General features: G+C 47.1%; 1 protein-coding gene across 2 annotated transcripts in view; it reads right to left on the bottom strand.

The window, feature by feature from the left end:
- Positions 1-2,097: 2,097 nt before the first annotated feature.
- The window catches only part of PTDSS1 (phosphatidylserine synthase 1), a 64,910-nt gene continuing 44,967 nt past the window's right edge, over positions 2,098-22,040 (bottom strand). The window contains exons 10-13 of one of the 2 annotated variants that reach the window (XM_086695270.1): positions 15,277-15,376; positions 6,256-6,324; positions 5,451-5,520; positions 2,098-3,202 (exon numbers count right to left, since the gene is read on the bottom strand). In XM_086695270.1, the coding sequence (XP_086551396.1) occupies positions 3,093-3,202; positions 5,451-5,520; positions 6,256-6,324; positions 15,277-15,376 (349 nt within the window). In that variant the 3' untranslated portion in view covers positions 2,098-3,092. Of the gene's footprint in view, positions 3,203-5,450; positions 5,521-6,255; positions 6,325-10,638; positions 10,798-15,276; positions 15,377-22,040 lie in introns of those variants that run through there. The other variant, XM_086695271.1, reaches the window with a different exon arrangement.

Raw genomic sequence — 22,040 nt, forward strand, 5'->3', positions numbered from 1 at the left:
AGGATCACAATAGCTTGCCTGTGGGATTTCTAGTTTCTCTAACAACAAGAAACCTGGTGAACACTGTGGCGGGCCCAGGAATTCTGCAGGAGTCGCTGAGCATAATTCAAAGAGCATGTAAGTCAAATCCCCTGTGTTTAAAGTGCTCACTTCAGTCTGGTTTTCAGTGGGTAACAGGTAGTTCTATTCCACCCTGCATTTAGCCTCCCCCCCTGTAAGGGCCTGACCAAGTGCATGCTTATAGACGAATGAAACAATCCAGTATCCAAAGGGAGAGCTCTGACAAAAAGAGATGTCACTTAGAGATGCAGCTTCATGGGGAAGACCAACAGGGCTGAACCTGATGTGTCTGGTAAAGAATTTTATTTTATTTCTCCTGGGTGAGTACTTTATACACAAGTTCACTATAGAAGTTCTAGTGAAAATAAGGCTGGCATTTATGGGATGTCTTTTATCATCAAAATGTTTAACGGGTCCTAGCATTGCTGTGGGAGCAGTTTGGCCAAGTCTTTTACAAATGGTTAAAACAGACACAAGAAAAGTGGGGAAGGGCCATGGAAAGCCCAAGAATGACAAAAAGGGAAAAGTAGCTAATACTCAGTACAATGCTACTTATGGAGAAAAACACATAAGACATTCTTTGAGCATTATGTCCAAAAACAATGGTGGCTTTTAAGAGGGCAGTTTGCAAATCGTCAACGTGAGATGATTTGCAAGAGAATCATTTCTGATATTAAATGATGCCTCTGATCTATTTCCATCAACGTGAGGTCCATTTCCATAGACACGAGTGAAAAAGTAGGCCAAACCCAGCAGTATGGTGTCCAGGAGGAATGGCAGCCGAGGTTCTGGCCGGTCACAGAAAGCATTGGTTTTGTACCTACTGTGCCCAGAACTTTTACTGAAAGGGAAAAGAGAAAGTGTAAACTCAAAGAACAGGCACAGACAGCATCGGAGGGCTTTGTTGGGATTTCACACAAAGCCGTGGAGGAAAAATGGTCTCGTGTGCACTTTGCTTTTCAAATATCCCACAGGAAAGTCAGCCACTGGGTGCTAAACAGGTACCTCCCTCTGTGCCGGCCTCAGAGAAAGGAAACACGTTGCATCAGTCTGACCCAACAAGGAGTTAGAGGAGCGTTCAAGTGCCAGACCAGGCTCTCCCAGATAACAAACTTGGAAACGCTCAGTGACGTGGGCCAGGTACAGGAAGGAGAGTTGAGGCGGACCATGTATATGATATTATGGTGTACTCAGGAGCTCAGTGCTCAGGAAAGCAGAATGCATGAGGAAACAAGATGAACCCGCCTACTTGCAAAGAGAGTTTATGGTGTACCGATGTTTTAAAAAGGCCCTTAGATGGGCTACGGAAGCGAGAGTGGGTTTATGAAAGGGGACCTCGGCTCTCTCGGTCCTTGCTGGGAAGGACGGGGCTGCAGTTTGGACTGCACGTGAAGGCGCACAGCCGCGGCCCCTCACGGCCAGCCCCCCACCCCGGCCACCGTGCCAGCTGAACGAATACAGGCACTCCTCCGCTGGCAAGACGCCTGGCTGCCACGGCAAGTCTGTGTGAGGCTCTCAACCAAGTGATCACCAGAGGCTCAGAGCACAGGATGTGACCCCGGCTTTGCATGATTCATTTAACCCCTTCACCCCAGAATTCCTTTGCAGAAAAAGAAAAACATGACACTTCTGTGGTGAAAGATTTCCTTAAAGGGGGAGAAGACATGAAAAACTCTGCTCTGTAAATGAGGAACAGAAGGATTTCCTTGGGCAAGTTTAGATCTATAAGCCAATCGGCTGAGCGCCGATCACTTGGTAGGGAGAAAAATCCAACTTGGTTGATGTAACCATTACCATGTGAAAACACAATGACTATCTTGTTCATTTCCCATTGATTACTTTGGGAGCTCAGGAAATGTAACATGTATCTGTAAGTCCTCTACAATACATATTTTTCTTCTTTTCTCTTTTCACTATATAAACACACATACACATTCATATTATCCTTAAAGTCACTTGAAAAACACAGCAATTGCTTACAAGTGGTGAAAAATACCAATACGATGCAAAGAAACGAGCATTTTTTAGAGACTAATCTTTGATGGGCTTTAACGTGTATTATTTTATTTAAAACAGGGATCCATCAGAGGTGGTGAACTACCAGGGTAAATGTTCTAGAGCATGGCACACAGATGAAAGGTAATACTCACCAGCACCTCACATGGGACTAAAAGACAAGGTCAGCAACACACCATGGAAGGAAAACAAATAAAATGTAAAAGGCACCTGGCTGGGAGAGAAGCTGCGATGTGCATCGCCTCTCAAGCAGGCTCACTTCTGTGCACTGTGGATAACTCTGGACAAATGACATTCAGAACAAACAAAAAAGGTTCTGATCTGAAGCCCAGGATCCTATGTAGGTAGCCAGTCTTTCCTCAGACTGGTTTACACCACTGTGTGGTTTCAGGTCCTAAAAGGGGGATGAGTTTGCCAGACAGTAACACAAATGCTCTCCCCATTTTCTTCTTCAGGAGAGAGAAGAGCTTTCCCCCAACTCAATTTCAGCAGTGGCTTCTGAAGGCTTTTAAGCATCCTAACTTAACAACAAATAAGATACCAACAATAAAAGACAGAAGAGTGGCCTGAACTTAAACCAATCAGTCAAATGGGAAAGGCAGATTTATAAAAATAAAAACTGGTCACCAGTGTTAACGTACCGTTAATGCCCTGTCTGAATGAAGGTGTTTCAACTAACTGCAACCACAATACACGCAAGCGGTGCTGCTCCGGGCAGCTGTGAGTGAGAGGCCACCCTTCCTGCAGATGCTCCGTATGGCTACCAGTGACCGCACGCCAAGTGCTGAAGTTGGAGGAGACCCCGAGCTGGCGAAGGATCCCGAGCACTGACCTGCCTCACGTGGCTGGGTCTGTGGGAAACAAGACTCACGCGCTCTCAAATAATGACCCCCAAGTCCCCTCTCCTCGTCCCAATGGCACCGCATGTTTGCCCTCCCGACAGGGAGGTCCAAGCCTTTCTGTCTCCCTCTCGGTTCTAGGCACTCTCTGGGACGTCTGCGATTAACCGGGCTCCTTCATTTCTTTCCAACTCCGTTGGTGACTTTTGACTTGGAATGTCGATTCCTTCTTCTGGAAGAGTGGCTTTCGTTGTTGCCCGGATGCTTGGGTGGGCTGTCTTCAGAACCTGGCCAAAGGAATGAGAACACGCTGTCACCCTGAGCGTGGGGTTTGCGGGCTCGCTCCTCAGATGGGCAGCTCGTCCCACTCAGGCCGCCCTCTTCTGATACATGTGCTCCACCTAGTGGCTTCATGGATCCATGAAGGCAAGGCCCTGAAACCCCAGCCCGGAGCTAGTGCAGCAGCCAAGCCTGTGTATGCAAGGGGATGGCCCCACAGAGCTGGGGGCGTGGGGAGCAAGGGCATCCCGAAAAGTGTTTACACTCTCACTGTGTAAGGCGGATTGTGTTCATGGCAATGGGGTCAAGAAGTGACCGTAAAAATGAAACCAAAGAACAAGGAGGAACAATTAAACCACATGGGTGTTGGGTCTACCCTCACAACCAAAGGATGCATCCCCTAGGTTTCCACACCTTGACCTGTTATACACCGGAGTTTCTACATCCCTAAATGAGAAAGAATTCCTGACTTTATGAAAGTAAAGACATTACGACCTCTCTCATTTGATCCAGAGGACACCTTTAAAACCTAGGTCGCTTCTGCTCATGACGGCTCTGGAGCCTCCCACAGAAGATGGCACACACCCTCAAGACTCTCACAGTTGGCAGTATTTGTCACACCATTATTTGTTTGCGACCTCAGAGAAAAACTTCCGTGTCAACCGGACGCTGAGCCACCAGCAGGCATCAGGCAAGGTGGAGGGTAGAAGTGGGGGAGCAGGGAGAGGGTGGGCCTTCCGGGTAACCGTGTGTAAGGAAGGCCTGGAAGGTGAGCAAAACTTCCTGGCATTGGACTGGCTGTGCCTAAAGACTGAGCGTGTGGCCAACCTCTGGCCCAGCAGTCAAGCCAGAGAGTTCTCTGCTTCAGGGCTCAGATCCAGCCCCAGAGGAAATCTCCACCCAAGACGGCCATTCAAACAAACAAACAAACAAGACAAAGAAAAAACTTCTCAGAATTTGGTCTTCATTGCAAAGGCCATTTGGCTTTGTCCAAGAGATTCTTTTACTGCTCTGAAGATTCTCTTTTTTAGTTTACTCTTTGTCTACCTTTCATTTATATCTCTACCACTGCTTGCTTCGTGTAGTCTTTTCAATGGAGAAGGGCCTGCAAGTACCAAGAACGGATCTGTGAGGGGATGGTTCTGAAGGGCGGAACCCCAGGGAACCCCTCCGTCCACTTCTATCAGCGTTCCAACATAGGGCGCCTATCGACTCCTTGATTCAAGAGTCTCAAAAAGGGTGACTGGCAACTCAGCAGAGAACATGCTAGCATTTTCCCCAGAAAGAGCTCTAAAAAGCTCGATGCCAAAAGAACTCAGGAAAGCAACCGCAACAGTAGTGCTTTCCTCTCCCTGGGCCCACGGTTTCTCTGGGCAATTCTGTGGGCTAAATTTCACCATCTCCAGTGTTCATAACTCTCTCCCCTCAGGCAGCCTTCCAATGGGCTCACGAGCATTGCCCAGAGATTACTGGCCAGTGGAGCCTCCTTGGTATCATTCCACAAGCCTTAATTCTTTAAAATACCCAGGTAGCCCCAAATCTTTCCAAAAGGCTCCTTGGAGAGGCCAACGGGAGATCCCCGGCTATACTACCAGAATTTTATTCTGGCCTGCCTCCTGAATAAATACGATGAAATCAACCCACCTCTTCTGAAAGCTCCTCCTCCCAGTGCACAATTCTTCCTAACCCTTTTCACTCAGGATGAAAGCCAAGAGGAAGAACATTCCCAATAGGGTGCTTGGGACAGTACGGGCCTTGCCTCGTTATGTTTTCCTGTGTCAGAAGAGGCAGAACCACATGGTGCCTCTTCTTTAGAAGCAAGTTTCTTGGGCAGATCCTGACAGCACTTTGCAGTTTTCATTAATAAGTAACAGACGACATGGGATAAGTAGACATGAGACCCTTCAGGGCATACATACACTTATCACCATTCTGAGGATAAATCTTGATTCCAAATCTGCTCACTGGGCCTTGGGAGGAAGAAAACCCAGGAAAGTTGTTTGTTTAGTGTTTGTTTGTTTTTGAGTGAGTGAGAGAGAGAGAGAGACAGAGAGAGAGAGAGAGAAGAGAGAGTGGGGGAGGGGCAGAGAGACTGAAGCAGGCTCCAGGCTCTGAGCTGTCAGCACAGAGCCTGATGTGGGGCTCGAATTCATGAACCGCAAGTACATGACCTGAGCCGAAGTCAGACACTCAACTGACTGAGCCACCCAGGCGCCCAGGAACCCAGTCAAGTTTTAAGCAGTGAGGAAGAAATACCTTTTGTACCTTTCCCATGAGACCAGGAGATATCTGGACTGTAGGTGCCATCTTCACACTCGGAGTACGTCTAGAGAGAGAAGCAGACTTAGTGATGGAGTTTCAAGGACTCCCTGGGGCTGCAGGACAAGCAAGGGAGGTCACTCTGCCCCTATACCACCAGCAAGTGACAGAACCTCCCCATTCGTAGGTTCCTTGGCTATAAAGCCAGGACTGTCTTCCAGGTGACACAGAATCAATTGTCTAGAAAGAACCTTTAGTTCCTCAGACTTAATATGAATTAAGTATGAATCGAGTATGAAAGCTATTATTTTCCTTAAAAAGATATTATACTTTGCAAGACTGCTGTAGCATTTTAAGCTCACTCACATCCATTTTCTGCTTTAATCCTTGTGTCCACTACACGGTGGGCAGGGCGGGCCATTTACATGGGGGAGAGCCCCAGGCTGGGTCACAAAGAGGCCTGCGCAAAGTACAAGAGCCGGGAATAAAATCCAGCCTTTCAAAACCCAGTCCGGGGCTCTCCCCACAATTTTATTTTTAAGCAGACACATAATTAGGTTTTAAGCCCCTTTATAAAAGGGAGGATAAAAACACTGACCTACTGAACAGGGCGCTCACAAGCAAGGACGGCAACCGATAGGGAACGGGTCCTGAACCGGTTACGTTTCTACAGCGGCAGGACTGAACCTGCGTGCTCACACAGTTGGCTACACCACATTCTCACAGGAATGTGCTTCCCTGCTAAAGCTCCAAGCAGGATGTGATTATTTTACAGAGACCATCTCTGCCCTTCCTTCCATACCTTTTCTCGGTGACCATAGTGCTCTGCGTACCAAACCATGCCGTACAGACACAGGAAGGTGGTGAAGGCCTGGCAGAGAAAACCAAGCATATTTCATAAAACAATGTTGCACCAAAAAAAAAAAAAAAAAAAAAAAAAGAAATCCCATTTCCCAGACTTTCAGGGTCTCAACAGTAATGTACAGAGGACGGCTTGATGTGGTTCTACTGTCTCTCTGAGGACACTGGTTACAAAATGGCAGAGCTAGTAGGGTTGGGGAGAGCGTTCCCCCCACAGCTTTTGACAAGAGTTATGACCAGACCGTAGTTACTACTCACGACGCTAATAATCAGAATGCAAGATCATTTTTAGATGTAGGATAAGGTGGGATGTATTTTCTGCACAGTTTTGCAGGTCTTCCTACAGAGGATACATAGGATTATATATGCTTTATTTCTGGTTCTCACGGCCCATCCTCTGCCCCCATCACTGGAAAGTTACAAGGACTCTCAGTTTGTGAGCTTCCGTGGGGAAGACGAGTTCTGAATGAAAAAGGAGCTTCATTCAGTCTGGGAGCACAGTGGCGCTGGAGGGCATTTAGGACCGAGGCCCACTGTGTCTGAGTGGGTGGCTCTGCACTGCTCTCTCACTGCTGTTTTGTCTCTGTGGCCCCACCCCAACCCCAGTTCTGGTTGCTTTTGTTTTTCTTCTGTAAGTACATAGGAAGTCAGAGAAAACAAAACGGCTCTGTAAACCCCTGAGTGAAATGAGAGGGGCATGGCCTGTGGGTACCCAGAGGCAGGGATAACCTCTACTTCCCCGAGACTCCCCACCCACCTTGCACCACACCCTAAATTATACTCCAATTTAAGCAAAGAATAGCATCTACAAGAGTCCGAAGTTTTAACATGTGCCAAAACACTGAAAATCCGGGAGAAGTTTCTGGGTGCCTTGCCAGAGCACTAAAGGAGAGAGGGAGGGTGTGCCTCAGCATTGTTAAGGACAGATGAACCTCCGCCAGGCCCTCCGGCCAGGCCTGACTTTCCCAACCGTAAATGAATCACCAAAACAAAACAAAATGACTGTCCCTCCTGTCTTTAGAATTCCTTGCCTTAGGAACTCACTGACACCAAAGCACTCTCCCTATCTGGTCTCTGGTTCTTCTCCTGCATTTCCTGTTAAGGCTGTCACCTTGAACCAACTATGTGAACAGTCGTGAAATCATGGTAGAACCTTCTCTTCTGGAATAATTTTAATTCTCTCCGAGAATCGTAACTTTTTAATTTTTAAAAGTTTGTATTAATTTTGAGAGAGAGAGAGAGAGAGAGAGAGAGAGACAGAATACCCCAAGCAGGTTCCATGCTCAGCACAGAACCTGATGTGGGGCTCAATCCACAACCATGAGATCATGACCTGAGCCAAAATCAAGAGTCAGATACTTAACTGACTGAGCCACTCAGGCACCCCAAAACTAATTCCAGATCCAAAAGATATCATTCATTTCAACTCCTCTCATTTCACAGAAGGGGAATGAATGTTTGGAGAGGTGTCTATTCAAAGGCACACATTTAGTATGTGGCAAAACTGGAGCCTGAACACAGGTCTCTTGATTTTCCTGGATCCAAGGTTTAGGGATGGCTGTAGAGATAAACAAATACTGGTTTTATGTCTACACATCTTTATATCTCTTTCCATCCATCCATCCATCCATCCACTCACCCACCTCCGGAGAAAGAAAAGCATGCCGGGAATAGCCAGGACCAGCAGCATCCCTGTGCACAGCCCCCAGATGCAAGGGTGGAGCCGAGACTGCAGGCAAGGCAGGGCTGTGAACTCTCATCACTGCAGTGTGCAGTCTAGCTCTGGCCCCGTTCCTGTCAGTCAACATTTGTTAAGCGTCTGTTGGGTGTGCAGTGTCATCTTAAGTGCAGAAAGACAGGACTATGAGTGCTCTGGCGGGCCTTCTCCTTCTAGGTCAGTGAAGTGGGAATGCCGGCATGGTGGAGACAGAACATGAAATATAAGGCCCACTGCTTCATTTTATTTTAAATCCATATGCAAGTGGACATACATATGCAGATGAGGGATTTAAAGAAAAGGAAGCTCATATCCTCCCCCATCAAAAAATTAGGCAGTGGTAAAGCATAAGAGACTCTTAAAAACTGAGACCAAACTGAGGGTTGATGGGGGATGGGAGGGAGGGGAGGGTGGGTGATGGGTATTGAGGAGGGCACCTTTTGGGGTGAGCACTGGGTGTTGTATGGAAACCAATTTGACAATAGATTTCATATATTGAAAAAAAAATTAGGCAGCGGGGGCACCTGGGTGGCTCAGTCGGTTGAGTGTCTGACTTTGTCTCAGGTCATGATCTCACAGTTCATGGGTTTGAGCCCCACATCGACCTCTGTGCCGACAGCTCAGAGCCTGGAGCCTGCTTCGGATTCTGTGCCTCCCTCTCTCTCTGCCCCTCCCCTGCTTGTGCTCTCTCTCTCTCCTAAAAGGAAATAAACACTTAAAAAAATTTTTTTTTAATTAGGCAATGAATGAATGCATTAAGATTATAAAGTGAAAGTAACTTCTACCCTTTAACATATTGTAGTACTTGCTCAGATTTCTAATATACACCACCATTAAATGTACCATCTTCACGGCATGGAAAGAGTGGGGAAGACTAGAGCATTTTCAGTGTGTAAGCTTATGTACGTGTTTGCTCCTTTACGAAGGGCAAAACAGACTGTCCTAGGTTTGAGGGAGTGGAGCGTGGGAGGCAGGTCCCACGTCCCCAGACCAGTCATCGAGACCAGTCATCGCGGTGTGATGGAGGTGGGGAGGCTGGCAGGCAGCTGCTACTCCACAGGACGAAGGGGCGGTGAGCGCAGGGCTGCCCGTCATTGCGGATTCTGCCCACTGGAGGGCAGGAGTGCGGTGCTCTGCCTTCTCCAGCCCTGTCCCTGCGAGGACAGAATGGGCTTTGCAGCTTGCAGGCAGGCAAACACTGGCAGGTCAGGAGCGACAGGTGCTTATCATCACAATCGCCACACAAAGGGGCCGCTGTGGTTGCCAAATTTACCACTTCACCTGGGTACTTAGAGGCCCAAGTCACACTTGTCCCAGGAGACAAAAGCTTGTAATTTATGGGTTCACAAGCACACCTGTGAAAACCTAGGCACGCATCCACTTAAAATGTCAGGGCCTGGATTTAAAATAGCAATTGTACAGATTTTGTTTAAAGAAAGAGAAGGAAAAAAAAAAAAGAGAAAGAAGAAAAATATGTGGGATGAGAGCCAAGGCAGCACACGACAGCATCATGTGTGGTGGCAATGATGGCGGAAGATCTCCCCTGGCTTCCAGTCAGAGTAATGAGCATGCAAATTGCCGATGACTGATCACACAACCGCTGAGGAGAAACTTAACTAACCGGCATGCGGGAATCTCTGCTTCTGCATTAATCTCGAGGTCTGGAGATATTCTCTTACCAAGCAAGGGAAATAATTAGGGGCTTTGTTTCTCTGAGGAGTAAGGGAGGCATGGTCAAACCTAACTCTCCTACTGAATAATGTTCACCTCACTCCAACCTTGATGTTTAGTAAAGGCCATCAATATGGGCAGTGGAGACATCTAATTATCCCGGCCAATGGTCTCTTTTTGGGCCAGGTCCCCCTCCATGGCACCGATAATGCTCACGAGGGGATTCTGCTTCTTCAAAGGCCTGCTCTCCTGAGTCTGTTTCTCAGGCCTGGCCTCTTAAATGTGGCTGCTCCACAGACCATCCTCGGCCAGCTTCTCCTGCCTACGCGGTGTTCCCCTACCCGAATCCAGCGGCTCCCACCATGCCCTGTGCACCAGTGGCCCTCAACTATTTCACCTCTATTGCTGACCAAGTCTTTCCAGTGTTACTGGACAGACTGGCATTTCCCACGATACGGGACACCTTCAGCTATTAGTTCTAAGGGTCCCTCAAATCCCAGCACTCTAACCCAATTCATCTCCTTTCACTCAACCGGCTTCTGTGATATCCCCCAATCTGTTACTACCACCAACACTGCCACCCAGTGGCACAAACTAGAAACCGTGGAGTCACTCACACTCTCACAAGGGGTTGGCGTCCTGTTGAGCTGACCCTCTTGAACAGCTCTCAAATCCAGCCCTCTCTCTGCATCTTCCACGCCACCACCCTTGGGTAAGCCTCAGTTATTTCTTTCTGGGATCCTCAACCCCCTCAGACAGCACCTCTCCTCCCTCGGGACTCTCCCATCCATGCAGCCTTTCTCTGCGAACAGGTGTCTTCCCACTGAATTATTGCCTCTGGATCTCCAACTACAGACACATAGGGTCTTTCCTGAGCAGATGTCCCATGTCCCCTCCCCCCCTCACTCTCCTCACTCTCGTTCCCCAAACAGCTTGCCGTCTTCCTGAGAAGCTGGGCATGGGCACAGCTGCATGTTTTCATACATGCCTGTCTCTCAGCCTGCCTGTACGTCTGTCTCCTGGTCTCTGCCTCTTGAACTCATTCCTTTATTCTCCATGCATTTGCCGAGTGAGTCCTATGCATCAGGGACCGCACTAGAATCAGTGGGGACAAAAAGACAACAAAAACTTAGTCTTCGTGAGCAAGAAGTACAATGCTGGGGAGACAGATGTAAACACTGCAAGTTACATTACACTGAGGTTAGAACTCAATGAAATATGTACCAAGTGTGACTGGTCCCCCAGGGGAGTTATCCAGGCCACCTGGCAGATCAGGGTGCACTTCATGGAGGGTGTGAATTTAGTTTGATCTTGGCATAAGAGTCACTAGGTAGAAAAAGAAGGGAAAAGCACTTAGCCCAGGCAAAGAAGATGCCCTGGATGAGGACAAGAGAAGTCTGGAAGGATGATTTGTTGAGGTGGCTACATCCAGTTTGGGGTGGCCCAAGAAGAAAGTACAAGAGGGTGGGTATGATGAATGCTCCAGATAATGACCATCCTAAACACACAAGCAACATATTTCAGCTGGCAGGATGTGTGGTAGGGATCCTTCTTCCTTCTTGATGTTTCTTTCTACACAGACAGAGTTTTGCTGGTATAATACCCCTGCTCCTTTCCACCCCAGGGAGAACGAGTTCTCTCTTAACCAACTGGCGAATCTGAGATAAGGAAGCTGGACATTTCCTGTCTTCCTTGGGTGCAAGGCCACTTACACAACACAGTGAGGCCTGCTTCCTGGGGTGGGAGAGTGTCTCATTCGAGGATTCACTGTTCACAAACCCCTTGTTGCCATGCATCTAAAGCTGAGATTGAAAAATGTGTATCGTCAGTGATAAAGATGCTATTCTGATCTCTACATCCTTCTTTCACCCTATCTTTTAACTATTCTGAACTGAAAAGTGTTGTATTATTGACTCCTCTACACCCCCGACGGCAGGGAATGGTTCTGAGCAGGGAAAGAGATTCAGATATGAGTTCTAGAAGACAGCCTGGCAGCAGCGTAGAGAGTGGGTCTGAAGGGCAGAATGGGGAGGAACACGTATGTCCAGACAGTGGGAATGGAGAGGAGGGGACGGAGATGGGCTACATAGCTGGTTGGGATGGACAGAACCTGGCGACCTGCTGATTTCAAGAGTGACAGAGGAGAGGAAGCAGCCTGTAAGGGTTTTCAGCTGGGAGAGCATCCGTGGCAACCCTTCAAAATCCTGCTCACATGTTACATCCAGGGAGCCCTCAGCAGCTCCCCGGCTCGTCTGGTGCTCTCTAGTGCCCGTTTAGCACTACGTTCACACCCTTCACAATGGTTATCACACATGAACATGATGAGATTGCGTGGACAATTCCCGTCTGGACTTGGACAGCCTTGGAAGGGGACACCTTTTGCAGGGGGGTGGGTGGGGGAACACAAACTCTCTTGTCAGACCATCTGGATGTAGGCCCTGGCTCTGCCACCTACTACCTGTGTGACCTTGAAGCCAGTTAGTGAACCTCTCTTTGCCTTTATTTCATCTATAAAAGAGGGCTAATAAAGTATCTCCCCTCAAAGCAACAATCAAACATGTAATTCATGAGAAGTGCTTAGAAGAGAGCCTGGCATGTAGTGACCATTAATAAATCTTATCTTGACCATCATCTATCTTCGTGGGACCAGCATTGGGTGCAGTTTTGATGAACACTCAGTAAACGTTCTGTGAACAAATGACAGACTTACAGGGACCATGCCAGGGGAAGGAGAGACCAATAAGGAGACAAGAAGTGATTCGTGTCCTCAATGAAGTGACAATTACACAGGCACCAAGGCAAACCAAAAGTCACCAACATAAGGGAGCATATGCTGAGTGTCAAATAAGTAAAATGGAGAAAAGTCTCGAGAACTGAGAGACTAGAAGAGCCCCTGCAGGGCAGGTGACCAAACAGGGCTTCTTGGACATGGCCTTGAGAAGACCCTTCTGGCCACGGACACCCCAGGGTGGGGTTGTATGCGGGTGTTGTGAGAACAGCTGCTGCCCATGTCCCAGGAGTCCCACCTGCCTCAGCCTCTCTGTGGTCCCCATGGCTCCGGCACCAGGAGAGGGCCACACCCACCTCTGCCTGCCCTCCACACTCGGTCACAGTACTATTCATACACCTGAGGCGCATGTGCCAGAGAAAAATGGGAGAGCACACAGTTAAAATCTCCGGGCACATGTAAACACACTCCCCTAACCAATTCTTACATCTAGTTTCACTGGGCTGGAAAAAAACCACTCGAACGTTAATTCTGGACTGTAGGTACAAAGGAAATCATTATTCCCTTTTGCTGTTCAAGACAAAATGGGACAGAACAGGCTCAAGGTTCTCTGGTGCAGTTAAGATTTCTAACAAGTAACCCTAAAAATAGACGCCGTGAAAGGCAATAAAAAACACCTTAAAAACACAAAGTCTTGCCAAAAAAAAAAAAAGTAGACCTGAATCTGATTAAGCTTCTAGATTCAGCTACTAATTTGCAGAAAATACAAAGGACAAAGAAATCTGTTAAATTACAGTACACTACAAAATCAGTAAAATCCAGACTGTGGGAAAATCTATGGGACAAAGAGCTGGATCCTTCAACAAATAAATCGTGAAGGAGAGAGAGCCAGAGACAGAGGGAAAACTATACATTAAGAGACTTAAAGGGCACGCCAACCAATTGCAACAAGTGGATGTTGATTCAAATAGACTATTCAAAAAATATATAATTTTTAAAAATATTAAAAGTCTGAACACTGATTAGATATTTAATAGTATTATGAAATTATTCTTTTTCAGATGTGATAACGGTATGGTGGTTGCATTAAACAAGAAAGCATTCTTACCTTCTTTTAGAGATACATCCTGAAATATTAAAGGTGGATCTGTTCCAAAATAATTCAGCATGGGGATAGAGAGTAGGGAATACAAGGAAACAAGACTGTGCACGAGGTGAGCATTGTTGAAACTGGAGGATGGAGGGGCGCCTGGGTGGCTCAGTCAGTTTAGTGTCCGACTTTGGCTCAGGTCATGATCTCGCGGTTTGTGAGTTCAAGCCCCAAGCTGGGCTCTGTGCTGACAGCTCAGAGCCTGGAGCCTGCTTTGGATTCTGTGTCTCCCCCTATCTCTGCCCCTCCCCTGCTCATGCTCTGTCTCTCAATAATAAATAAACATTAAAAAAAAAAAAAGAAACTGGAAGATAGATGGGTACATGAGGGGTCATCTACTCTACTTCCCCATATGTTTGAAATTTTCTATGATTACCAAGAAAACCCAAACTAATTTTCTGGACCAACCAAGTAAAAGTGAAGAATCTTAAGCTTAACATAAGACTTCTGTCCAAAATAATAAAAAAAATTAAGAAGGGCAGACACAGAATGCTTAAGGTAGGTTAAGATCTTACTTAATTTTATTTTTTTTAAGATTATTTATTTTAGAGAGAGAAAGGGGGAGAGAGAGAGAGAGAGAGAGAGAGAGAGAGAGAGAGAAAGAGAGAGAGAATATCCCAAGCAGGTTCTGCACTCAGTGCAGAGCCTGACTCAGGGCTCTGTCTCATGAACCGCGAGATCATGACCTGAGCCGAAAACACGAGTCAGACGCCCAACCAACTGAGCCATGATTGAGCCCTACATTGGTGCACAGCCTAATTGGGATTCTCTGTCTCCCTCTCTCTCTGCCCCTCCCCTGCTCATTCTCTCTCTCTCTCTCAAAAAAAATAAATAGACATGAAAAAAATAAAGAAAGATGGGGCTCCTGGGTGGCTCAGTCAGTTAAGCGTCTGACTTCAGCTCAGGTCATGATCGCAGTCCATGAGTTCGAGCCCCATGTCGGGCTCTGTGCTGACAGCTCAGAGGCTGGAGCCTGTTTCTGATTCTGTGTCTCCCTCTCTCTCTGACCTTCCCCTGTTCATGCTCTGTCTCTCTCTGTCTCAAAAATAAACAAACGTTAAAAAAAATTTTTTTTTAATAAAAAAAAGAAAGAAAGAAAGAAAGAAAGAAAGAAAGAAAGAAAGAAAGAAAGAAAGAAAGAAAGATAGATGACGGAAAAGTCCCAGGACAGTGGAGCTAGAGGCCCCCAAGGGCTCTTCCCTTCAGACAGGAAGGTCAGCTCATAGGGTTTGGCCCCTTAAGTCAGCCTGTGGGGCAGAAACTGCATGGTCTGATTACCTTCAAGAACATCTCTCAAGACCTATAAACCACAGTCCATCATTTTGTCCATAAACACTTGTACAGCAATATGTAACACTGTAACACCCTTGCTCCTTCATGGAGGCCTGCATGTAGGTGAATTCTCACAAGTGAAATTTATGCATGTATGGTGTACCTGCTGAGGGCATTTGACCAGAACTTACCAAGGTGACCCGCTTTGGATGCTGGGTGGTCCCATGTATTTAATCTTGACCTTCAGACTAGTGGCCAATTTTGGGTGATTACAAGCAGAAGGTCCGGTCTATGAATTTCTAAAAAAACTAGGTGCACAAGAATTTTTGCTGTTGTTGTTGGTTATTTTAAAGAGACACCATGAGGAGTTTCACTAACACTTTTGGGTAAAAAAGTGATCTTTTTAAAAAAATAATAAACTTACCACACAAAGAAGCCAAAGCACAACATATAGTATTTGGGTCTTAGAGAACAGATCTTGTCCAAATTTTATGCACACGATAGCTTCCAGGAAACCAATGACCCTAGTTAGAACAAGAGGTTAAATATTAATTCGTCTTATCAGAGCATATACATTCTACATAAATATGCCTTATGCCATCATGACACACTGATAGCGGGTTCCCCACAAAAATGACACTTGTTCTCTTCCATTGCAATTTCTTCAGAAATAACATATATATTTATATTTAGTACTTAGCTTCTTTTACTGTTACTCACTTCTTCCCTCCTCCCAGAACAGAACCTCCACTCATACATTTTAATAGCTGCAAGCATCCAGATGAGTGCCTATCACGTTCGAGATGAACTGTCACCACCTCTGTTGGCACCCTCTCAAGTGACAGAGAACCTACTACCTTGGCAGGTGGGCTTATTCCGCCACTCAATCTCTTTAGCTGTGGGGAAGTTCTCCTTGTCTCAGGCTGGTATCTGCCTCCGCCTGCCCGTGGGTCCTAACTCTGCCCTCCTGTCCTACAGGGTGAGTCTGAGCCTTCCAAGCCAAGTTTTTCAGTAATTTGAAGGCAGCAATCACATTCCCTCCCAGACTTCCAAGCATCTCCAGGTTCAATATTCCCCATTCTGGATGACAATAAAGTAAGCCTTTATCCTCTAAATATAAAAATGTTAAAAAACTACAACAACAACTTTGTTTTACTTTTTAATTAAAAGAGCAAAGAAAAACACCACTTTTATGTTCTGAACCTTCATTTATGAATATTAAAATCAAACCTTAAAATTAAAAACTCAGAAAACAACAGATGTTGGTGAGAACGTGGAGAAAGAGGAACACTTTTGCACTGCTGGTGGGAATGCAAACTGGCACAGCTACTCTGGAGAACGGTATGGAGGTTCCTCAAAAAATTAAAAACAGGGGCGCCTGGGTGGCTCCGTCAGTTAAGTGTCCGACTTCAGCTCAGGACATGATCTCACGGTTTGTGAGTTTGAGCCCCGCGTAGGGCTCTGTGCTGACAGCTCAGAGCCTGGAGCCTGCTTCGGATTCTGTGTCTCCCTCTCTCTCTGCCCCCCACCCCCACTCATGCTCTATCTCTCTCTGTCTCTCAATAATAAATAAATGTTAAAAAAAATTTTTTTTAATTAAAAACAGAGCTACCCTATGACCCAGAAATTGTACTACTAGGTATTTATCCAAAGGATACAAAAATGCTGGTTCAAAGAGGCATGTGCACCCCAATGTTTACAGCAGCACTATCAACAATAGCCAAATTATGGAAAGAGCCCAAATGTCCATGGATTGATGAATGGATAGATACGATATATATACACACAATGGAATACTACTTGGTAATCAAAAAGAATGAAATCTTGTCATTTGCAACAACACGGATGGAACTAGAATATATTATGCTAAGCAAAGTAAGTCAGTCAGAGAAAGACAAATATGATTTCACTCATATGTAGAATTTAAGAAACAAAACAGGTGAACATAGGAGAAGGGGAGGAAAAATAAGATAAAAACAGAGAGGGAGGCAAACCATGAGAGACTCTTAAATACAGAGAACAAACTGAGGGCAAGTTGCTGGAGGGTAGGTGGGGGGGGGGTTGCTAAATGGGGGATGGACATTAAGGAGGTCACTTGTTGGGATGAGCACTGAGTGTTATATGTAAGTGATGAGTCACTAAATTCTACTCCTGAAACCATTATTACATTATATGTTAACTAACTTGGATTTAAATAAAATTTTTAAAAGGTTTAAAAAGATCAGGCCTTTATTAAGGTTCCAAGCTCGTAGTTAAGAACGGATGAGGTGAGCATGAGCTGGCCACGTGATCCCAAAGATGATCCAAGAATATTGATTTCAGACAACTCCACTTCAGGGGTTCCTTACTCCAGATGGAATCTGGTCAATCAGGGTTGGTGTAGTCGCACAGATATTCTCTCAAAAGGCAAGAAGGGGCCCAGAAGGTCCTTGGTCCCCCTACCCATGGGAAGACCCAAAGATCACTCCCAGCATCAAATGTACAGATGACTCTAAACAACTGAACACCCCAAATCTGAACCAAAGCAGAAAATCTCCTTAATTTATCTTTCGAGAGTTTGGGACTCTTTTCCCCTAGCCCCAACCAAACAATGTTTAGGAGTGGCTGGCCTGAATCTTTAAAGACCTTCCCCAACCCACGCACCGCCCCCCCCCCCCCCAACAAAGTACATGTGTGAGAAAGCATCATTCTAGCTGCAATACACGACAGGCTTTTAAGTGTAGGGCTGAGTGTCGCTAGAATCCTCAAGTCCGGGCTGTGAGCCCACACTAGATGGCAGCACAGTGCAAAGTGGTGCCTGTGGAGGAGACTCAGAAAGAACATTTAGTTTAACTTTTGGCTGGGACTTCTTGAAGAACAGCAAATGCTCAGCCCAGAAAGTCAGTGTGCTTATCTGCTCTTAAGCCAGACTGAAATGTCACAGAGTTTCCTGTGAGAATTTGGGGTATTCAACTTGATCAACTCACCTTTCAAAAACACAGTAACTAGGGCCATGATTCTCAAACTTTTATGATCTGAGACCCACAGCAAGAAACACATTTTTTGTGAGCTAGTAGACACACACACACACACACACACACACACACACACACACCTGAAACAAAAGTTTTGCATAACAATCTGTTCCTTTACTTTGACATTTTTTTGTATTCTATTTCACGTTAAGAAAATGTTGGCAGGACCCACTCAACTGACTTCACAATGACCTGAAGTTAAAGACCACAGAGCATTTCAGTCAGCAACTTTAGGGTTAGGATTTGCTCATCTGTGCTGAGGAAATCTTACGTAAGCTGCTGTCCATGTGCGTGGACTTCTCAGTGAGAACGTGACCACTGAGCAAAGCAGGGTGGGGGGAAGTGAGGGGAAGGGGCATAGTTGAGTCACATGGCAACGCGGGTCGTGAGGGCCACACTAGGGCTTGGCTTTTAGTCTGAGGGAGGGTTTTGAGCAAAAAGTTTTTTCACATGATTCAATTTACATTTTAATTTGCTCATTCTGGCAGCAGGAACAGGGAGCCTTCTAATCTAGGGAGGGGACCCAGGGAGTAGCTGCAGAGTTGTGAGAAGCAGTGGGAACTGGGATACATTAAACCCAGCAATCACATGGACCCTTTCACCACCAGTCATTGCCCCTCCGCCGTTATCCCTGGCCCCTGGAGGGAATCCCAATAAATAAAGTCCTTAAGGAAGGCTAACATCACTTTTGTATAAGACCCAATGGCTGCCCCTTTAGGGTTGAGTCCAAAGGCTCAGGAGCACTGGGAGCCCATATTATTGAGCCTGTCACCTGCGAAAGCACAACCTCCTCACCAAGGGGGTGGGGGGAGCAAATTTAAATGTATCTGATCTTTACCAGACTGAACTAGGTGGCCAAACTGTGGTTTGGTGGAATTCAGTCGGGGCTGCTACTTTCTTAGATGCCTCAGCCCATCCTTAACCTTAATTAGCAAGGTGAGGCGCTCCTGCCTGGGGATGAGGCTGGTCAGCTGACTGGGACCTTCTCAGCTTCCCAGACCTGCGGAGCCTGCTCTTTCCAGACATGGTAGAAATAAAGATGACAGGAACGTGGGGTCCAGGGTAAGGAGCTCTTCAGTGAATGGGATAAGAATGTAAGCAGAGTCACTGCAGAAACTTGGGGCACAAAAGCACTAGGCTCCACATGTATAAACTGGGTGGCCGAGCCAACCCTGACAAGTGGAAAAAGTTTTCAGTTCGCCAACAAGACCTGCTTTTGGATTCTGAGGATGCCACAGCCTCCATGCACCTCACATATACTGCATATACTGCCCCGTGGCTGTGCCAGAATACACTGCTGGGATGGCTCAGGGGGTGGGTGAGCCGCTCTGTCTGGCCAGCCAGGAGCTGACCCTCCAGCAGTGGAAACGAGACGTGCAAATCTGTGACACACCTACCGCACAGTCACACAGGCAGCCAGGAACTGCTCCTGCGGTTCAGGAGTCAGGCTCCGGTTCAGATTAGGGGAAGCAGACACACCTTTGTAGAGACAGTCATAGATGGGCTAGGCTTTACCAGCTAGAAAAAAAAAGGTTCAACCGTGTTCCATGGAACTTTCTGACTTCCCAAGAACCCCAGGGGCAGGGTGGGGTGGTTGGGGACAGGGACAAAAGGGTCCTCACCTTGACAGTTCTGCTCAATTGTTTCTTTCTTTTAAAGTTTATTTATTTATTTTGAGGGGAGGGAGGGGACAGAGAGTGAGAACGTGAGCAAGGGAGAGGGACGGAGAGAGAATCCCAAGCAGGCTCTGCACCATCAGTGCAGAGAGCCTGAGGTGGGACTCAAACCCACGAACCATGAGATCACGACCTGAGCCGAAATCAACAGTCAGACACTCAACTGACTAAGCCACCCAGGCTTAGTCAATTGTTTTGCTCTCTATTAGGATTTGGGGCAAGATGTCATTTGGGGAAAGGGATTCAACTGCTAAAAAAAACTTCTGTGCCTACCACCGAGGCTTGGGGCTAAGACTGGAGGGGTTTTTGAGGAAGGAAGCATGGGTGGCGGGATAAAGGAAGGACGGACTATCGATCGTGAGGAGGACAGGATGAAGGGGAAGACACGAGAAAAGGGAAACTAGAATGCTACCCCAGCAGTGTGAGCACGGAGGGCACGACACAGGTGGGCAGATGGGGAGAGAAGGTGAGGAGGGCAGGAGGCTGTGAACAAAGGTCAACAGCAGGAAGGTGAGGGCTGTGCTGGGAAAAGGTCAGAGTGGGATGACACCTCCCACAGAAGTCTATTCCCCTCGCATGCACCCTCCTCCTGGAAGGACTCTATGCCTCACAGCTGTTGTCTATCCTTCCGGGGGTAGGGGAACACAGGGGGAAAAGCCTGAAAGAACAAGTACCATTGCAAGAAACTGTGGAAAGGAGTGACGTGGAATGGACAGCCCGCAGAGGAAACCGAGAAGGAACAGTTTCAAGATGGCAGATGCCGCGGGGAAGACAGGGGAAATGCGGGTGGAGGAAGGGCCTGCTGACTTGGGACTGACCTTGGCGAGAACAGTGCAGCAGAGCACCGGAGACGTGAGGCTTATCATCAAAGGGGCACCAGTTGGGTTAGGACAACATGGAGCAAAGGACAGTTCTGAGAGTGAGGCGGACGTGGTCCTGGAGCCCCTGGGGAACAGTGGACTCTTACCCAACCCAGCCCCTGAAGGCTCCACCCAAGTACTTTCAGGGGAAGGAAAAGTGATTACTCACTCCTGCTATGGCCAAAGCGTGGACACCTTCCTTCAGGGCCATGCAATCAAAATCCTTTCTTTATAAATCAGGCTACTTCCCTCTTGTTCAGAAACAGTTATGATGAGGGCAGAGTGGGGAGAAAGACGAAGATAAACATGGTATAAAGTGCTCCCCTGGGGAATCTGTTCATATCGGTCTGGGCCTAACACCCCCACAGAGCTGGAGTAGTGTAATGGGACTTTCTAAAGACAGAAGAGGCCAGCTTTTACACACTACTGCTTTCTCCTTGGTGGGGTTCCCATTCCCTAGCTGGATGGAGTCCCATCTCTCCGCTGGGCACGGCAGGTTTGGGTATAAAAAGCTTAAAAGCTCAGTTTTATGGTACAACTGTGGGAGACCACATTGTAAGTCCGTATTTAGTTACATCACGAGTAATTAATACAAACCCTTTCAGGGTATAACATTTACAGAAGAGAAAAGTGCTCTCTTCAGGAGAAAAAAGATGGAATGGTGGGTCAGACACCTCAGGGGGTCCTATTTGCCCTTTCCCCTCCCCCGCCCACCTCCGCAAAGGCAAAAATTTGACTGTGGCTATGTGGGGCGCTCCTATTCCCCCCCCCCACACCTTGCTAAATGAAGCCTGAAATTGCTCCAAAACTAGTGAAAAGGAGCTATAAAACAGCTACTAGGAGACGGGAAAAAGACAAAACGAGGGCAACAGGGACGGGGCAGAAGAGGGGAGGTGGTGGCCTCCAAGGGGCAAACCTGCAGAGAGAAGACAGCTCGGGCCCCGTGTTTCCCTGTCGCTGGCTGACGAGAGGTGGCTCTTGCGTGTGCTCACACCCCCAGGCGGATGGCTGTGTGAGGTTTATGGACAGGAATGTTCTTTCCGGCATGGCCCGCTAGTTCTCAAGGTGCGTGTCCTGATACCACCATTCTGGGAGCTCGCGATTCTCGGAGAGCATACTCAATAAGCCAAATGATGTCTCCTTTGCATTTTACTTTACTTGAGCCCTTTTCAACAATGTGTGACTTTCTGCAGCAGCGTTTTGTGCCGCTCCAGCCCCATTTATCTTTGCCATTTCTCCCACCGCTAGGGATTGTATTTTTCGGCTGCCCAATTAGAAACCAACTTTGCTGCCACACTGCCACTTTCTCTGATCAGCATCTCCTTTTCCTCAACAGGTAAAACAGAGACAAGTCATGTGGAGCATACGTGCACTCACAGCAGAATAAGGCTTTGGCAAGGACTTCTGAGTCTGAAGAGGAAACTAAGTGTGGAAAGAAGGCATAGGCAGTGGAGGAGGGCTCAGACGCTCTGTGGACGAGGTGTGAGAACAACGCTTCCTTTCCTCCTTGGATGGGACAGTAAGGAGAGCCCGTCTACCTCCTTTTTGTGACTACAACAGTGCGGTCGCATGGCCTTTGCTCTGTATTTCAGAAATCTGGTAAACGTGTAAATTCTCTCTCCTGCTAGATTACTAAAC

The sequence above is a fragment of the Puma concolor genome, chromosome F2, assembly GCF_028749965.1.
Source record: "Puma concolor isolate L17-30 chromosome F2, mPumCon1.1.hap2, whole genome shotgun sequence".
NCBI classification, from domain to species: Eukaryota; Metazoa; Chordata; class Mammalia; order Carnivora; family Felidae; genus Puma; species Puma concolor.